The sequence below is a fragment of the Drosophila guanche genome, unplaced genomic scaffold, assembly GCF_900245975.1.
Source record: "Drosophila guanche unplaced genomic scaffold, DGUA_6, whole genome shotgun sequence".
NCBI lineage: Eukaryota > Metazoa > Arthropoda > Insecta > Diptera > Drosophilidae > Drosophila > Drosophila guanche.
This window is the reverse complement of record NW_022995743.1, coordinates 16,138,376-16,156,906: the sequence shown is the minus strand read 5'-3', so window position 1 is coordinate 16,156,906 and position 18,531 is coordinate 16,138,376. Positions and strand designations below refer to the sequence as shown.

The following is an 18,531-nucleotide window of genomic DNA, read 5'->3' as shown; positions in this document are numbered from 1 at the left end:
AATAGGGTTTTTGGGATGGTGTTAACTTCTTTCTTTTGCAATGAAAAATGAGAAACTATGGAAAAATCATCATCATTGTCTATCTAATCAAGAATGGATATATTTTTTACATCTCTTATTTATTTTCTTTTATTTTTATGTATTTTCTATACTCAAATACTTATTAAGTTGCTAATTTTTATTTGATTTTTTTTATTCTAGCGAGCTTTCAAGAAATCCTATGCAATGTTAATCATCCTCAATGATCTATTATGAGAAAAATTTCATCGATAGGCATTTTTCAAAACAACATCGATGGTTTTGTGCGATAGCATATCGATATTTTGATTTTCTTCCCTTCACTTTTTGTGAGGGATGTTGAGAAACATTTGAAATTGTTGTTGCCAATTCAAAATCGACGATGAGTGTCCTGCGTTTTGGCAGCTAGTTTTATGTGAATAAATAAACACCTTAAAGGTTTATTTTACTATGAAATGTTACTTTATTTCTTGACTTTCATCATTTTATTTTGTTTTTTTCTTTAGCCCATTATGTGCTTTACATGTTTGTGATTTGTATTTTTATTTATTTCGTTTACGTTTCTTTATATGCGTTTATAAGTCGATACTCCAATTTCAAATTTCAATTTACTAATGATATGCGCACCAAACTAAATTCCACTCAGCGCCATTAACAGAAAATAGGAAACCAAAAAATGTATTAAAATACAACTCAAAAGATAGATTTGTTTGCTACAACATTTTTATTTGTATGTAAATTATAATGAAGAAAAGAAGGCAATTCAAGTAGGTATACAGCGGAATTCTAAATGGCATTCCAGCACTCTTGCCCGTTTAAACATAATTTATAAAGATCAATTCGTCTCCCCAATCATTCTCCCTCCAACTTTTCTCGCTTGGTTTTTGTCTCATTCTTTTTGTTTTGCTTAATATAACGCTAATATAAGATTTATATTTTATATAATGCATCTTTTTACTTTGTATGGAATAACACTTAATTATACATTCACTTTATATAGTTTGATTTCAGTTTTAATCATAACGAAACAGAAGAATGTCTGCTGAATGTGGGCTGCTGTTTTCACAAAAAAATCGAACAAACTCGTAAAATCAAATTTGTAGATGACTGATAAATGCAATTTGTAATTGTCTGAAGGGGATTTCATAGTAGTAGTTCTATCTTTCCTATGATTTGTGTGTGTTTAAGTGTGTGCCTTGTGGTTCATTTGTTGCCTTTTACTGTAGTTAGTATCAAACCACTAAATACTTGCCCGTATAAATGTTTTCGTTTAAATATTTTTATTTATATATCGATTTATATATATATATTTTTTTACGCTAGATATTAACTATGCAAGGTCTGCATATATGCATTTTGCGCTTGATTCTCCATCCTTCCGCCTAGATATATCCATTATTTTGTTTTGTTAACAACATTCATAGAAAGGGGAAGAGTACAAAAGTATACACACATCTCATCCAAGGGATTTCCGTTTTAGTTTTTCGTATCCCACCCCGGCCACACAAGGGGGATACAGTCCTTCTTCATACACAGTTTTGTCAAAAAAAAAAAAATGTAAATGGTGTCAAACAATTGAAACTTAAAGTACATAAAACACATCAAAGGGACAGGACACAACACGTCACAAGTTCTACCAAAAATTCAGCTACACTACGATTTGTTGTTTGATTGGATTGGAGTGTTAATGGTGTTGAATCATACGGAAACTTCTAATTATATTTATCCGCTCATTCACTGTCTATGTTGAGGCCCACACGCTTCTCCTCCTCGAGCATGGCGTCCAGCTCGTCCGTGAGATTGGCCAGCATGTTGCCAATATCGTTAAGCACATTCACCGACACCTTCGGCGGCACACTGGACACGGGGGCAGCCGTTTCGGGCGGTGGCATGGCATCGCCGCCTGCTGGCATTGACACCGACGATCCCCCGCCAATGCCTGCGTCCAGGGTGGGGGAGCGCAGATGCAGGGCACTGCTGCCGCTGGCCGTGCTGCCCATGCTCTCGCTTCGCGCCAGAGTCGCGTCGTGCAGCGAACTTGAAGACTTAAGCGAGTGGAACGAGTGCGCAATGTTGGCGATCGTGTTGGTGGAGGAGGAGCTGGAACTGGAGCTGGAGGAGTGCAGGTGGGGTGGATGGCTGCCGGGAATGGTGGTGGCACCAGCACCGGCCTGTCCCAACTCCTGTCGATTCAGCAGCCGCTGCTTGATCGTGCCCGTGTTCTCGTTGGCAAACGGTATCGTGTCAATCGAATCGATGCTGGAAGTGGACTTATTGTCGTGGTATTTCTCGCAGTGTATCTCCGCCGTGGTCTGCTGTATTGTGGCATAATTCGCATAGATTGGCTGTTGGCTGCCCGCTGCCGCTGCGGCCGCCGCCTGCTGTTGCTGCTGCCAGTAGAACATTTGTTGCGCCTGCTGCTGCTGTTGGGAACCGACTGCCTGTTGCTGGGGCAGTTGCACTGACCCGGGCGCAACTCCCTCTCCGCTCAGCGTGCGGGAGTTGCGTATGCTGCAGTGGCGTCTTGGCGGCTCTGGTGCAATCTTCTTCCCACTCAACGGGCTGCCACTTAGAAAGTTCTGCAAGAAACAACATTAAACAATCAGCTCTAGGCAATAAATGATCCAATGACTACTTACCGCTCCTCCCTCGCCACCGCTGGCTGCCCCGTACTCGGCTGCCGCCGCCGCATTCATATAGTGATGATGCTCCAAGGGTGGCATCGTGTTCAGCACGGCTCGCTGCAGGATTCCACGTTGCTGCCGCGGCAAGGTGCCACCACCCTCCTCGTAGAGCAGCTCCCGTGTGGTATCATTGGTGGGTGTAATGTCGCCGTCGTCGTAGGAGCGTCGCCAGGCCATGGCTGCCGCATTGCTCCCCAGTAAACGGGCGGCCGCCGCCTGCTGCTGTTGCATTAGTTGCTGGTGGTGGTGCTGCTGTTGGAGCGTGGCCGCAGCGGCCATGGCTGCGGCAGCCGCTGCCGTTGTGGGTGGCCCAAAGTGGCCGTAGTCAGTGGTCGTGTAATGGCTAAAGGTCAAATGGCTGCGAGTGCTGTTGTCGTGTATGTCCTCCAACGATTCCAAGCTCTTGCCGCGTGGCTGACGTACCTGCAGCGAAGGAAGGAGATGGAGGGGAATAAGTTTCATGTTGCACTCGAAAAGGTCAAGGCCGTCAAGCGTTTGTCAAATAAAACCCCAGTCGCTGCCCACCTTAATGAGCACCATATCGTTGCCCGAGCAGCACTCGTGATTGCTGCCCGTGCAGTAGTAGGCGTCTCCGTTGCTGCTGCTGCAGCTGCTGCTACTGCTGCTGCCCTGTCCCAGGCACAGGCTGCCCGCAGGGGCAGTGGCATTCAGCACATTGCTGGTGGCATAGATTTTCGTGTCATCCCAGGAGACGCGAGTGGTTGGCACATAAGATGGCGTACTTGGTATTGGCACATTAAATTGCCACGGCTTCCGCTGGTACTCCTGATCGTCGAAGCCAAAAGCAAAATCATACATAAAGGAAAATAATAACGAAAGGAAGAACAAACAAATTAGATAAAATAATAAACAAATAATTAAATGAAGCAATAAGCAAAAGGATAAACTGGGGAGGAACCCCTCCCATTCCCACTCCACTCTGTTGCGCATCTCACCTGCTGTTGGTATGCATTGGCACCTCCTGGATTCCATTTGCCGCTAATGATGTCCTTGACCCGCTTGATGGCCAGCAGGATCTTCTTCTGGTGGCCCAGCTTGACGATGCCAATATCCTCGAGATCCTCCCAAGTCACTTGGGTCACATCGCGCACCGTCTTGTAGTTTTGCTCCAACAGGGGCTGTATGTACTCCTCCAGCCGCAACAGCTGCAGCCACTCCTCAATAGAACCCTGAAATGGGGGATCGAAGGCGGGGAGAGTCATAATCATTATGGTTTATGTTTATATATTTTTCCAAATCAAATGCGCCAGTCTGTCAGAGCTAATCATATTTGATTCATGTCAGAAAAGGGAACACAGATCAGCCCGGCTACAAATTGTCCATGAACTAGTTCAGACCCCACTGATACGAAGAGGATTGGATGGGTTATTCGTTTCACTGGTGTCTCCCATGATGTTCCCCATCGCCGTCGTCGCCGTCGTCGCCGTCGTCGCAGCCCATAGCCGTTCCAGCTCTAATCAGTTGTAATTGATAAGATATGACATAAATCGCGTCAAAGCACAAGCAGAAAGAAATGAATAAAGGCCAAAACTCGTTGCTGTCGTCATTAAACGGTAGCCGGGCGAGTGGGGCAGCTCCAATGAGCGAGATGGGGTGCGGTCTCCACACACGCATAACACGAACAAGAAATGCAGCAGTCAAAAATCATCAACATTGCAGCGTGGAAAGCTATGATATTTTTGGTTGTTGTTGCTTTATACATACGATACACGATATGTACACGAACGATGTGGATGTGTTAATAACTTTTTCAAGCTCTCTGCTCTTTTGGTCTTTCGGCTAAATTGCTGTTGATTTCGATTTAATTAAATGTCGTCTTGTTTCTCTGAGATGCTGCTGCTGCTCCAACGGGGTCTGAGTCGCAGTTTGCTTTGGGGAAACTTGTATGGTTTGATTACAGTTTGTTTAGGGAAATGTAAAGGAAAATAAAATTGAAGGAGGATATAGAAATTTGTTTTGCTAAGTTGTACATATAAACCATAGAAAACAATGTACAAGCAACATACATATGTACATAACTTTGTAGTTTGTATGTACATACATAAGTATCTACAAAACTTCACCAGAAATATGCATGTTTATTCATATGCTAATCGAATGCCCCCTATCCCCATTCCAATTGAGTGAAGACCAACAAATATTTTCATAAGACTTTAACAAAATATTTATCTAAATTACAATTTTGGTTTTTGGGATCTTTTTTGTTCGGTTTGTTCGTTGTGGCTTCTTCGAAATCCATTAGCAGGTAGCATATGGTATGACACTAAACAGACACAGAGACCCGCAGCACAGCAACACCGCAGCGCCGCAGCGCCGCAGCGTCACCAGCGTCAAAATACCAAACAACAGTCGACTGTCGGCCATCATTAGCGCAGGCGAAAAACAGGTTTTCCAACAAAAACAACAAACTGTACGTACCGGGGCGAAAAAATAAAAGCAAGCAAAGTTAAGACGGTGAGTACGTCAGGCCGAAAACTAAATACCATTTTGAGTGTCTAATAACGGACCCCAAAGACAAAACGAGAGCCCCTCTATGACCCTCAAGGTCGTTCGTTGATTGCGGTTTCTGTTTTCAGCCTCTTTTTTCGGAACAAAACGGAGATTGGCGACCGTTTAATAACTTTGTTCCTTCCCGCTCTATCTCTCAGGTATTCCGTTTTATTTCCCTTTTCGCCAAGAGATAAAAATACGAGTCTGAATGTGTGTGAAAAGAAAGCGGAGAAGCTGGTAGAATGTCGGCTAATGAGGGGCACATCTCATCTCGAGGGTTGTGAGTGGTGACGGTTTTTTTTTTTTGCCAAGAGTGACGACTTTCATTTCCAGCACGCCCGTCGTTGATGATGATGTAAGTGCAGGTACTGGCACTGGCACCAGCACCTCACTACCCAAACCACACCCCAAAGACAAAGAGAGTCGAGCACAGCGAGCTTCGAGATCAGCAAATAACGAATATCGGAATGGGGCGATAAAGTATCTACAACAGCGACAATCAGGGGACGCAGACGCAGACGGTGGAGACGACGCCAGTTGGTAACTCGACCAGAAACTTGGCAAACTTACGAAAACAGTCACGGCGCGTTATATAAACAGCCGGGCCAGAGCGAGAAAAACAACAGCAACAACAAAAAAAGAGCGCAAAATTCTACATGGATATTAAAATATTATGGCATGGAGCATTTTTCAACTGAAACACACAACAAAAAACCGGCCATAAAAGAAACTCAAACAGCGGGTGAATAAAACAAAAACTGAGGTCATTTCGATTTGAAATTGCATCATGCGGCGGGGGTTAGGCCGGACTCAAAATCTAGCATATCGTTTGCCCCCAGAGATTGAAGGCGCTCGCTGCTGCGATAATGAAAAACCACGCTAGAGGTTATTGTATGGCAGAAACGAGTAATTATTTAAAATCGAATGGAATGCGGCTCAAGTTTGAGCTCGATAAATGATCGATAAATTGCGATATTTTAAACAGTTTTTCGGTTGCAGGTGGGCTGTTGGCACCAGCAGCAAGTGGGCAGCATTGCCTGCAATCTGATGAAATCTGTGAATCAGTCGAGGCTGCACACCCAACTCAATATGCAGTTGCAGTTGTTGAAGTTGAAGATTATGGTCGAGGGGTGTTAATCACGCTTGGAATGCGCCGTGTGAATGTGGGACTCAGGCGGACTCATGTGGATGCCATGTGGATTGCATGTTTATTTGAGTGCAGCCTTCTGCCGAGACCTAACATTGCCTTGGATCTGTTTAAATAGCTGCTTCAGATCTACTTTTTGAGAGCGCTGTTAACACGGTCATTTGCAAATTGACTTTATAACCGTACTATGTGGAATGCATACTGATAATACTCCATGGCTCAAGACTCAACCAATAAGACTCAACTCAAGTCACGTACGAATTGTTTAGTATGTACTTATATTATTGTAGTGAGTGGATGTTAGTTTTGCAAATAGAAATAAAAGGGATTCCAAAGTCCAGAGCGTATTGCTTGTAAGAACTCACAGGTTTCTGCTAAATAGATATTTACCAATCGTATAACATGCAAATTCGACTGGATACATTTGAGTTCTATGCAAAATTGTTTTATCTGACACTCTGCACTTGAAAGTGTGTTAACCCCTGGCATTGACATTCAGTGGTATTATTTATGAATATATCCAGATTCAACTTTGAATGGAATTGTGCTTTGTGGGCTATTATTGTAGTTACTCGAATGGAACCTTGATCTGTCAGATCGATGGGCTAATGATCAGCCTCGATCCGTTGAACAATTATCCACAACCTATTGCGGCTTCAAGTTCACCTTAATGTCAACCCGATCCGGGCGCCAGATTCCACAATGAAATCCACACGACCGGACTGGACAAATTGTATATTTATCTACTTCGCCTCGCCGTGTTTTAAATGAATTGTTGATGGGAATTAATGTGCGCATAATAATTGAAATTCTTTCATTAACAATAAAATTAAAAAATAAACGCTGACGGTGCTTTTTCATCTCTTTTACGCTCTCCGTCTGTCCCTCACTTTATCGCAGTCTTGGCGCGGTGTGTGGACCGCATGTGGGAAACAAGTTTCTTTCGCTTCTTTGTTATTTTTCTTTCGCTTTTTGCAAATGTTTTTTTAATGAAATATTTCAGATAAGCCGGCAACTAAACAAGCAATCTGCGGAAAGGGAGCCCGTCTGGAGCGGTGTGGTGAGCAGGCCAGAAGCACGGGCATGGCAGGGCGCAGCGATCCACAATTAGTGCCAATAGTGGCGATTTACCATATGACTAAGATAGCTGTTTTGCTCTGGTGATTAGCAGGTTGGGGATTGTTAAGAGTTGACAGTTCTCTCTGTCTTCTATGCAAATAGTTAAAGCAATTAACTAAATAATCTTTACAATGATTATCCAACCTTTCATCCATATTTTCCCTGCCTATCACCCTCTATCTCTCTACTCTCTCAGAATGATTCCGGGAACTGGTTACGAACGATTAGATAGGCAGATTATATTTATATTTCTCTGCTACTCACCGGCACAAAGTGGGGCAGATTGTCGAGCACTTGCAGCTTGTCGATGCGCTGCTTGATGCGTTCGCGATGATGCGGATTCTTGATACCAATGGCAGTGAGATCCTCCGGGGTCATGCGGGCGATCGTGGGCAAGTCGTAGCCGGCGGCGATAAACAGTTGGGCGTACTCCTCGTGCTTCATCTCCAGCAGCCAGTCGATGATCAGCTCGTCGTTGCGCTGCCGGTCCACGCTGCCGATGGAGCACGAGCTGACGGAGCTGCAGCGAGGTGAGGAAAGCGGGGCCCGGATGGAGGCGCCCGACGAGGAGACTCCCGTCAGGTAGGAAGAGGCACGGCCGGAGTCCAGACTGGCGGTGCTGTGCCGCGAGCCTGAGCCCGCCGATCCCGACGAGGAACCGGGTGAGTCGCGTCCCGGAGACTGGGTCAGATCGATGCCCTGGTCCTCCTGCAGGGCCAGCTGCTGGTGGTAGTAGACTGCCGCCTTGTGGGTCAGCGGTTCTCGCAGCGTGGCACAAAACACGGGCGGCGGGCATGGCACAATGCTGGGCGGCGGGGCGGCGGTTTTCCCGGCGGCCGGTGGAACCGGAGTCACGGCCGCTGTGGGTGGTGCACCCACCTCATCCTTCATCCGTAGCGCCACGCTCGTCTCGCGCGGCAGATTGAAGCCGCCCTCTTCCAGCGAGGGCGACGAGACAATGCTGCTGCCACTCATGCTGATCCCATCGTCCGCCTGCTGCTGTTGCTGGTGGTGGTGACGCAGAGGTCCGCTGAGCCTGTACAGCGGTATTAGCGGCTGATGGTGACCTCCACTGGGCGATGATGGCAACTGCTGGAGTGGGTGGTAGTGCTGTTGATGATGTTGCTGCTGCTGTAACGGATCCCCAGGAATCGTTGGCGGTTGAACCTTTTTAGCTTGTGCCGTGGATGCATGCGGCTTGAGGGAACGGTGCATGATGGGCCTCTACTGGCCCCCGGGGCCGTACTTTGTTCGACTCCTGCGGAAAAAGAGAGAGGGAGACTGCAGTTAGTAAATGTGTCCGCCAGATGTGTGTTCCAGAAACGGCGAAATCTGCATAATTGGTCATAGAATTTTGATGTGCTGGCAGCATCTCTAAAAATAGGGCTCACACTGTGTTTACGCGATGCGGCACAAGTCAATAAACTGCTCGTCGGAATGGCTATGGCGATGGCGATGGGGATGAGGCAGGCTCTGCGTATGAGACTGGGGCAGTCTCGAGTTTCTAGCCCCCCCTCACCACATTTATCGACTCAGTGCCCCATGAAGCAAAGTAGTCGCAGACGTCGCAGCATCGTATTACCAGTTTCATTCACAAAAAAATGTCAACAAAGTAGGTATTCGACTGAGGAGTACCCTGCCTTGGGCGGATTTTCATGTTAAAATTCTTTAATTAATTCAATGTAGAGAGAAAGAGCGGATGTTCCTCCTAAAATTATCTTTCGGTAAGCTTTTCTAATACTATTTAATATACTACTTCCTTTCGGGATGTTTTTGCATGTTTTGCTTGCTGCCTTGCGGTAAAATCTCTTATCTCTTAATGCAAGTAGCCTAATACGCCCTTGATTCCACCATAAAAAAAACACACAAACACATTTCCGAGGAAGCAGAACAGATGAAGAGAGAGAGAGAGACTCAGAGAGAAATGCACCTAGCAAGACCTAGGAAAGAGAGAGCGAGAGGCTGATGGCGAGGGTAAGGGTAAAGGCTCGGGCAGGCCGGCACGAGCTGTGTCAAAGTTCGTTGACTGCGCTTTGCGGTTTGGGGCAGGGCGGGTATGGTATGGTACAGACATGGCAGCTGCTTGTCTAGTCGGCAACGTCATAATACACTTGAAAAATGCACGGGCACGGGCCTCCTCAGGCCGCAAAATCTGGCAAAAAGTCACGAACCATCTCTCCTCCTCAGCATGTCATTAACAGCAAGAGCGAGACATAAAGCCACACTACTTTCAATACTTGGAAATAATAAACAACAAACAACACACAAGCCTTCCTGCGAAACAATGCAACAACTACAAAGTAATCAGAAGTGCACTGGAAAACACATTCCGAACCGATAAGAGCAGCAACAGCCACCTGTTCGATCAAGTGCCGCCTGATGAACGGCCCGGCCCGGCCCTACCCTGCTTGCTACGGAAAGCAGTGCACAAGAGCAGGTGTCAAAATCCGCTCTTTTTGCGTGGGTGTGTGGGAGGCGAAAGGCAGGCAGAAAACGTAACGAATGAAACAAATAACGGTGGCAGTAGTAAATCTCATTTACAAGCTTTACCTCTGCTCCGCCGCTGTCGGTGCCACCGCCTTTTAATGAATTTTTATGTATGCGACGTGCCGAAAAAAAAACTGCAGTCAGCGTAGAGCCGAAACCCAAGCGAGGACTCGCGAAGAGAGCCAGTGAGAGCGCGCACAGGGGAGAGATAAAGAGAGACAGGAGCAGTGGCAGTGCAGAGTAGAGTGTCGCTTGCATTGGACTGCTTGTTGTTGCTGTTGTTGGCGTAGTAGGGTAGTATATCAACGAATGTGGGTTGCCTGCGGTTTCTGTTGTTACCACCCACACTACGGGCTCGCACCACTCGCTGCAAACTCCCCTGCCAGATGTTGTTGAACCGTTTCATGCGGCCGGCTTTCCTGCATTTTTCTTTCAAATGTTGTCTTTTGCCCCCTGTCGTTACCGCAATTTTTATGAGTTGCCATTGTTGTGTTGTTGGATTGTAAGTTTAATTGCGAACATGGCCCACTGTCCGTACACACAGCAGGGTTGTCGCTCCCCACATTACCATTCTTGTGGGTGGGTGAGTAATCCTGTAATGAGCATAACACTTGCTTGCAAATACAACAAGGAACGTTCGCTATTGGCATCGATTCCAGAATCCAGCTGAACAGATTCCCTTTACGGAATTCCCCCTTCCCGTCGTACATGGTATGAAGTTTTTCTGTGTGCAGCATAAAAAATGATTGGAAATGCAATTGAAGGCTTGGGACCTTTTTGGGTTTTGTATTGGGAAATATGCACACACAACACCATACAACATAAATACACGTTCGTAAATACATGTATAGAAAGGGAAAAATTAAGAGAACGGAGGAGAAGAGGGAGGAAAAGAGGATTGGGCAGCGGCTGACAGATTTATTGATTGTCGTTGTCGTCACACACACATACATACACACATGTATTGATAAATGTACAATGAAGGGGAGTTGCGGTTTTGAAGTTGGCAGCAAAAACGCTGAGCAACTAAAAATAATTATGGCTGCCAATGCTCTCCACTTAGAGATAGAGAGAGAAAGAGAGAGAGAGAGAGAGGGAGAGAGCGGTTGTGAAAGGGATAGATAAATTGATGGAGCAGAGTGACAGCAATTTGAATACACTTACATATGTACATTTGAGAAGATCGTATGTGAGAGTAGTGATTGAAAGAGAGCTAATTTAAACTATGTATTCCTATTATTCCATCTTCTAGAAGCTGACCTAAAGAGTTCCATTTGGTATTAAACGATTTCGTATACTCTGTATGGGTAAATCTCAGCACTAAACAGCGTATCAACGCAATATTCATATACCCATCTCATCAGTATATCACACACACTAAAACTATCTGCTATACACAGCTGACGAAAGCGTATTTAATCTTCGTTAATTTTCCCATTTAGTTGCACGTTCTCCCCTTTTTCCCCCTCTATTAAGCCAGGGAGAACCGTTAAAGTTTACTGGCATGAGTAATCGGTCAAATGGAGCGCAATAAAATGGCAAACGGTAACACGGCCAATCTATCACAAGAGGCGGCCGGCACCAGCACCACTACCACTACCACCAGAGAGGGGGGCACACACCCACCATATCATCATCGGCTTGGTATCGTTGCCCAGTCAACGGCCACCATTCCCTTCCTCCCACCGGATGGGACACAGGCTGGAATCAAATGAGGCGCATCTCAATCTCATGTTTATTAACGGTGCTCAACTGTCTGTGTATGTGTGTGTGGGTGGGTGGGCAAATGTGATTGTGCTGGTGTTGGTGCTGGTGTCATTCAGCCAGTTAGATAAAGGAGGGCTCTTTCATCCTACACCCCACAGTTCCCCCACCCTTTTGGCCAACACTTCATTATCGACAACAAAAGCTGGTTCGACTCTTTGCCTCTCTCCCTTCTTCTTTATCCTCTGCTGCGGGTGCTTTGCATATGACATGTTCAGGCTGAAGCTTGTTGTTTCACTCACTGTCTCTCTCCGTCCCTATCTCTGTTTCCCTATTTCCCTCTTCATTTTCTTCATTTTGTCCCAAAATGCAATGGGCAAAGTTTTTTTTCGTGTCTACCACGCCCCAGTCTGTGGGAAAGGAGAGGCAGTGGTGTACTTAGTAGAATATTATGTCAAATAAAAAAAAAACAGAAGAAAAAGCAGAACTGCACAAAAGATGGTGCCGATGATGCTGCTCACATGCCCATTCCCCTGTGCGTCTTACTACCACAGTCTGTCGATAGCTCTCGATCTTGCAACTGCAACAACAGCAACAATACATGGCCGGAGGCAGCCCAAACTTGTTTTGCCTGTAAAAGGGAGTTGTCGTTGCTGCTGCCTCTGCTGCTGTCGGCTGTTCATTGTCTCTGTGTCTGCGTTTTGTTTCAGGTTTCAGAAAACGCCAAGAACAGGCAAAAACAGTGCCATGACAGCTACATACACATGTACATAATAAATACATACGTATATGAGGCAGAATGCATTAATAAAGAGAGGTCCTGCACCGAGGATACCCTGCAATTGTCTTCAACATCTACTAGGTATTTAAGGGACGACCAGTCCAATAAATATTAGTTTCGGTTTCTGTTAACTGGCAACCGTTTAATAGAGGGAAAGCTGATTCAGTAAGCTGTTTGTTAAATAAGATATTGAAAGATATAAGGTACAGAGCTTGATAGAAAGAATGTGCCCGACCAGGAGAGGCACACACATAAAAGAAGCTAATTATGAATTTTGAAATGGAATATTCTTCTTGAATATACCCAGCTCGTCCATACGATATCGTCGATCTCTGTAATCACATTCTGCATTCCACACATATAAAATATACCCTTGTTTACCCTGCATTGGCGTTTGGGCAAGAAAGAAACAGCAACACACAAGAAAAAGCTCGTGGGAGTAAACTGCAGCGTTGAAGATGTGTCGAAGGTGTGGGCGGACGGGCGGAGGGGAACACGGATAACTTACGTGCAGTTTAACGGTTAATGCAAACGAAGACGACAAACGAATGCGTTGCGCATATGGCACAGGCCCACAGTCGGACTGTCCGGCTGGCCCGAGTCCCCGGACAGCAGAGACGAGACGGACCAAATAAGGCTGACAGCACGTACACAAGAGAAAAGAAATACGAGTATAACCAAAGAAAGAGAGACACCAAGCCAAAAGCGGCCATCAATTCCTTCTTTCTTTTTTTGGTCAAAGAAGGCGCAAACGGAACGCGAACAAGTTGTAAGGCGAGCAATGAGTGCAGACAAAAGCAGTTACAAGACATTGACGGAGAAGAAGCAGTGCCATAAGAAGATAAGGGAAGGGGGAGGAGTAGGTGGAAGAGAAATGAATAATGGAGGGTAGCCGAGCTGAGCGTTTACAGCTACATTGAACTTTAGAGACTTTTGAAGCACTTGCCTCGCCTTGGCCCCCTCTCTCCATCCCTATTCCAACATTACTATGCCGAAAAACCGAATGCGGCTACTACGCACACACACTTTTACGCCATTGCACATACATACATGCATACACATGCGTGGGTAAACGTTTTTTCATTTCCATCGTCCGCGAAAACAACTGTGCAAAAAATAGGGAAATTACCATTGTTAAAAGCTGAATTTGCTGAAAATTTTTATTGATTAGCACAAAAGACACTGGAAATGCACATTAACCATCAAATTCAATAAAATTGCAATTGATTTTCCGCTAGAAAATTCTGTGCAAAAATCTCATTTACGCCAACACGAAAACGTATATGTACACACAACCACACACACACAGTCACACGCGCGAACGAGAGCTGCGAGCGTATACCGACGTGCAAGCGCGTTGGCTTTGGCCAAAAGGCAGTAGCATCAAACAGCGGCAGCAGGATAGCTGGCAATTTAACTGGCTTTTAGTTTTTAGGTTCCGAGGAGGCGGCACGGCACGGGACCGACGACGACCGCAAGCCAAAGCGTATTGAAACGCGGCTCCAACAGCATTCAGAGCCAGGCAAAAGCCATGTTGGAGCTAGAGTCCTCGCAGTTGCACCGGAGCGGGAGAGCGCCAATTGTGCGCAACTTCCCTCTCTTTCTCTCTCTCTCTCTCTCTGGATATGGACTCTCTGATGTGGCGGCTTGACGGGGCAATTTGTTGCAATTGAAACAATAACAATTCCACAAGGCAATTTGTTGTTGCCTGGCAAATTAGTTTGTTAATAAATGAATGAAAGATATGAGCGAAGTAGTAGAAAAAGAAAGGAAAGGGAAGCAAAGCGGTTTATTCCCTAAAGTACGGGCTAAAAAGCGGTTTTGTGGTTGCCATTGGAAACGGTGAAAATGCATTCATTCGGTGGACACAGTGGGACAAATAGAGTCAAAGAGAGGCAAATGCTGAAGATTGGGTATAAGAGATTATTTTTAAAATTTTCGAATTTTAACCGAAAATAAATACCATTTGAAGTGGGTATTACCAATCCATAATCTTTCAAATTTGTCCCACTGTGGCCCACGAATCACCGAAAAGGCAAACAAAACTCCACACACAAACACAGACATAAAACCGAACACACACCGATTTCTCGTCAACCACTTTTCATGCTGCACAAGCCAATAAGAGAAAGAGAGAACCACAACCAGAGAGCCAAAGCGAGTGAGAGCCATGCTAAGCTCCAAGCTGAAAAAAGGCTCCAGCGGCAACTTTATTCATTTGACGTGCGCGCAGTGCCCTCTCTAGCTCTCTTTCTGATATTTTCTCTCTGTATAATCTGTTACTGGTGCTACCCCTCTCCCAACAACAGTTCTAACACTTCATTGGAGCTCGTTGCGACAACGCCATCAAGTCATTTGATTCCCACACAAATCTCTGCATCTTGAGCGCGACTCTCCTTCTATCCCTCGCCTTGCTCTTTCTCGCTCTCACTCGTTTCATTATGGCAAGTGAGTTATGGGATCTGGTATATGTCTCTGTATGAGTGTGAGTGGACTGCGCTTTCTATTGATTTATATGAGTTTTATGGCGCAATCTGAGCCATACGAAAAGACTTCGAGTGCGACGACCGCTTAGAAGACATCGAAAACGCGCACTGCATTTTACATTTAATTGCGCTTTGTTCAGAAACTAACATAAATTATGCAAATTTAAATAAAAACTTTACAAATCAGTCAAGTCAACTTCACTCCTCCCCCGCTTCCATTGTTAACCAGAGTTGTCACGCGCCAGACGACGGCAGCGCTCGAGCATGACGCTGAAGAGCTCTACCCCATCTCTCCTACAGACACGTGTTGGTTTATTAATTACATAAGCCACACACCAGCTGCATCTGCAGTTTTTGTATTTTATTATTTCCTTTTCTTTTCGGAAACCCAATTTCCTGCAGATGCTGGAAGATGCCGCACAATCAAACGGTGAGAACAGCTGGCAACCCCTAAAACTCGAAATGACAGATGGCGGCGTCGGCATTGGCGTCGACGCGGGTGCTAGCAGCGCAGGACGAGGTGTCCCGGCTTCAAAACGTAAACACTGCCAGAGTTGCCGAAGCACAGCTATGGTTAATGGAAGCTTAAATACTAGTACTTACTTTTAACAAACCGAATGCCGAGTAGACTATTTTCCAACTTTTAATTATCTCTCTCTTGTCATAAATTACAGGCGCAGCGAAAATGTAAACAATTGTTGTTGCTGTTGTTTGTCGCCTAATGAATTTCACGTTTATATGACATTTTCTACAAACACAGGGAGAGGGAGAGGAGGGTCAAACAAACACTGGCACTCACACGCACATGCACATACACTGATACGGTCTGCCGTCTTTTATTTTATGTCTGCGCCGCGCGCGCCACAAAGTAAAACATAAAAACCAGATTAATTTCGAGCAGCGCCGAAAATGTTTTTTTTTAAGCTGCGCGCTGCTTACGTGTGTAGATTTTCTACTTGTTTACTCCGCCATTTTTTCCCCAGCAATTGGGCTTCACTCTTCTGGGATTTGCAAGAGCGTCACCATCACTTAACTATTGAACGTAGTAATGCTATAGTTTTTATAACTATTAGACATTTCTTGTGCTATGCATTTTGTAATTTTAATCGCTTTTCAAACATTGCAGCATCGGAGCGTCGGTTCCGCGTAAAAACAAAAACAAAATTAACAGTGTGACCGCGGATTATTCCACAACATATACCAAGCGACCCTCAAAAAGATGCCAAAAGATACAATTACGTTGTCTATACCGTGAAAGTGGCAATGAAAATCAAATTCCTCAATTTTGATATTCGATTAAATATTAAATGCTGGTTAGAACTCTCAGCACTAAAAATATAATTTGATTCGATTGATGAATCAATTCTATACAGTCTAGCTTACTAAAGGACTCATTTTTATTGATATATGGATAGAAATTGTTTAACCGAAGGTTTTGAACTCAGTTTTGCGTTTCAAGTATGAGCTTTGATGCACAATATCGATTCTATTGTGCGATAAGTCGATGTGAATTCGCCCTCATACATTTGTTTGAATATTAGAGCCGGATGCAATTTTCTGTTCGTTGGGGCTGAGAAGCTATGCACTGGATACGATTTTCCTGTTTTGACCATCCACTAATAATAAAAAAATCTGCTATTGTCAACAAACTCGCAAACAATGCCTATTCGGCATGCCTTGGGAAAGGGCATAATAGAATTGATGAAATTTTCGTTAAGTTATGCTCCCATGTATGTAGAATCTACTCATCGAAATTTGAAATCCTTTGTACGTATGCCCTTAATTAAAAGGTAGGAAAGTACATAGACGTATGTACTACATACATATGTATATACATATGTACATATACATACCATTACTTACATTAAATGCTAGCAGATAGATGCTCGAACTATGTTTCTATCGTTTCCCAATAGTAGCACGAAGCAGTGGTCTGATTGAAATTTTCATCGTAAACGCGATCAAATCTTTTTCTTTTTTTGTTGGGCTCTTAATTCTAAAAAAAAATTAACATTTTATTGACAAAAATCGAAAAGTCGTTTTCAGCGCGCATATGCTTAATATGGGGGGTTAATAGGGCTCAAAAAAATTTAAAAATCGCACGAACAAGCGTGCGCGCACTGAACCTCTATAGCCGAACGCCGTCCCGACAGCACCTCCTTATATAATTACGTCATGGTCAGGAGTGCATCTATTTTTATGTCATACATAAATATTATTCATTCGTCTAAGTAATAAGCTTTTTCTCAGCACTCAATTGTTTCTCGCTATGGCTCGAATTCTGGTTGATTTTGCTGAGAATATGCAGCTTTGGTATGTTGTGCATTCGAGTCTGGCGTATTTGCTAGCACTAACGGTTTACTCCACAGTCTTAAGCTGTTTTACAACACAATTATTGGATTGCTACATTATGAACGCCTATGGATATGGCTTGAAATTGCATTTGCCTATTTTCTGATGTGGTAAGTTGAGCGGCAGATGTGTGTTGGAGCTTCTCTTGAGCTCTCTCTTTTCCCGACAGTTTTATAAGCATCTGGAAAAGTCTCATGCGTTCGCCACATACCAGAGATGTGGCATATTGGCTTGCAAATTATTTTGGTTACTTCTGTACATGGATTTTTAAGGGCTGGAAAGTCGCTTATGGTGCCTGGTCTGACTTCTGGTCCAATCCGCAGGTGCGTCGATACCTTTACGAGTGCAACCTCAGTGTCTGGCAGCTTGTCTACGGTATGCCGAGTACCGGTAGCATTATAGTATTTAACGGTTGGCACGATGTGTCCTGTTGTTGCACCGATCGCGTGGGTCAGCTGATTGAACAGGCAAAAGTGTGCCTGGATGTGGCGTTGCTGTCCGACGAAAGTGCCAAGCACCTCAACGGCATTTTGGGTGCCCATTCTCGTGCCGTCAATGTGCGCATTCTCGCCAGCGATAAAATGCTCCAGGCCAATGGTGCCGAGATGCTGGAGATCTGTGCTGCTGGCGTGCCGTTGCGCTCCTACGCCATGAGCGTTGCTTTCGGCTACAACTTTGTCATCATTGACAGCGAAAGACGCGCCCTGGAGATCGAAGCCGGGCAGGATACGCAGGCTAGTACCAACCTTTGGCTTCTCAGGGGCAACCTGAAGGGCTTCCTCAAGTTTCTTCTACACGCCGTGATGAACAATGGGAAAAAGGACTACAGAAATGACAGTTACCATTTTCAACACTTTTTTTCTGAATGGAAAATCTTGTATCCCATTACTCCGGATTATTTGAAAGCATACAATTATATATGATAGCACAGGGCTGTGCTAAAAGAAAAGTGTTCCAAATTAAAAGTTACTAAGGTTAATTTTTTGTTTATTCGGCAACATAAATTTTAATAATTTATTCATTTATGCTGAATAAAACTCAACAAAGCAAATCCCAATCGACTATGGGTATCAGGGTATCAAGGTATCATTTAAACACACAATAGCAGTTCGTAGTTTTTTGGGGGAGAAGTTTTCAAACCAACGGAATTTAAGTGTTTTAGTACAAAAATTGTTCCAAGCTTTCTTGGAGAATAATGTATAGAACCTGGATGGATATTCATTTATAAGTCCACAGGCTGTA

The 18,531-nt window shown here is 44.7% G+C and overlaps 2 protein-coding genes across 4 annotated transcripts; one reads left to right on the top strand and one right to left on the bottom strand.

The window, feature by feature from the left end:
* Positions 1-563: 563 nt before the first annotated feature.
* Positions 564-16,097, bottom strand: LOC117579433 (caskin-1). Of its 3 annotated transcripts, none has more exons than XM_034265320.1 (6): positions 15,541-16,096; positions 7,744-8,737; positions 3,659-3,892; positions 3,228-3,488; positions 2,658-3,125; positions 564-2,597 (listed from the first exon to the last, which is right to left on the bottom strand). In XM_034265320.1, exons 2-6 carry the CDS (start codon positions 8,692-8,694, stop codon positions 1,749-1,751), a joined length of 2,763 nt encoding a protein of 920 aa, XP_034121211.1. In that variant the 5' UTR covers positions 8,695-8,737; positions 15,541-16,096; the 3' UTR covers positions 564-1,748. The 3 variants fall into 3 exon arrangements, with proteins under 3 accessions (XP_034121211.1, XP_034121217.1, XP_034121225.1); XM_034265326.1 differs by lacking the exon at positions 15,541-16,096 and adding an exon at positions 13,581-13,920; XM_034265334.1 differs by lacking the exon at positions 3,228-3,488 and having other exon boundaries at positions 15,541-16,097.
* A 1,075-nt stretch (positions 16,098-17,172) lies between these two features.
* Positions 17,173-18,261, top strand: LOC117585287. The gene is made up of 3 exons (XM_034274718.1): positions 17,173-17,250; positions 17,307-17,399; positions 17,459-18,261. Exons 1-3 carry the CDS (start codon positions 17,207-17,209, stop codon positions 18,210-18,212), a joined length of 891 nt encoding a protein of 296 aa, XP_034130609.1. The 5' UTR covers positions 17,173-17,206; the 3' UTR covers positions 18,213-18,261.
* The last annotated feature ends 270 nt before the right edge of the window (positions 18,262-18,531 follow it).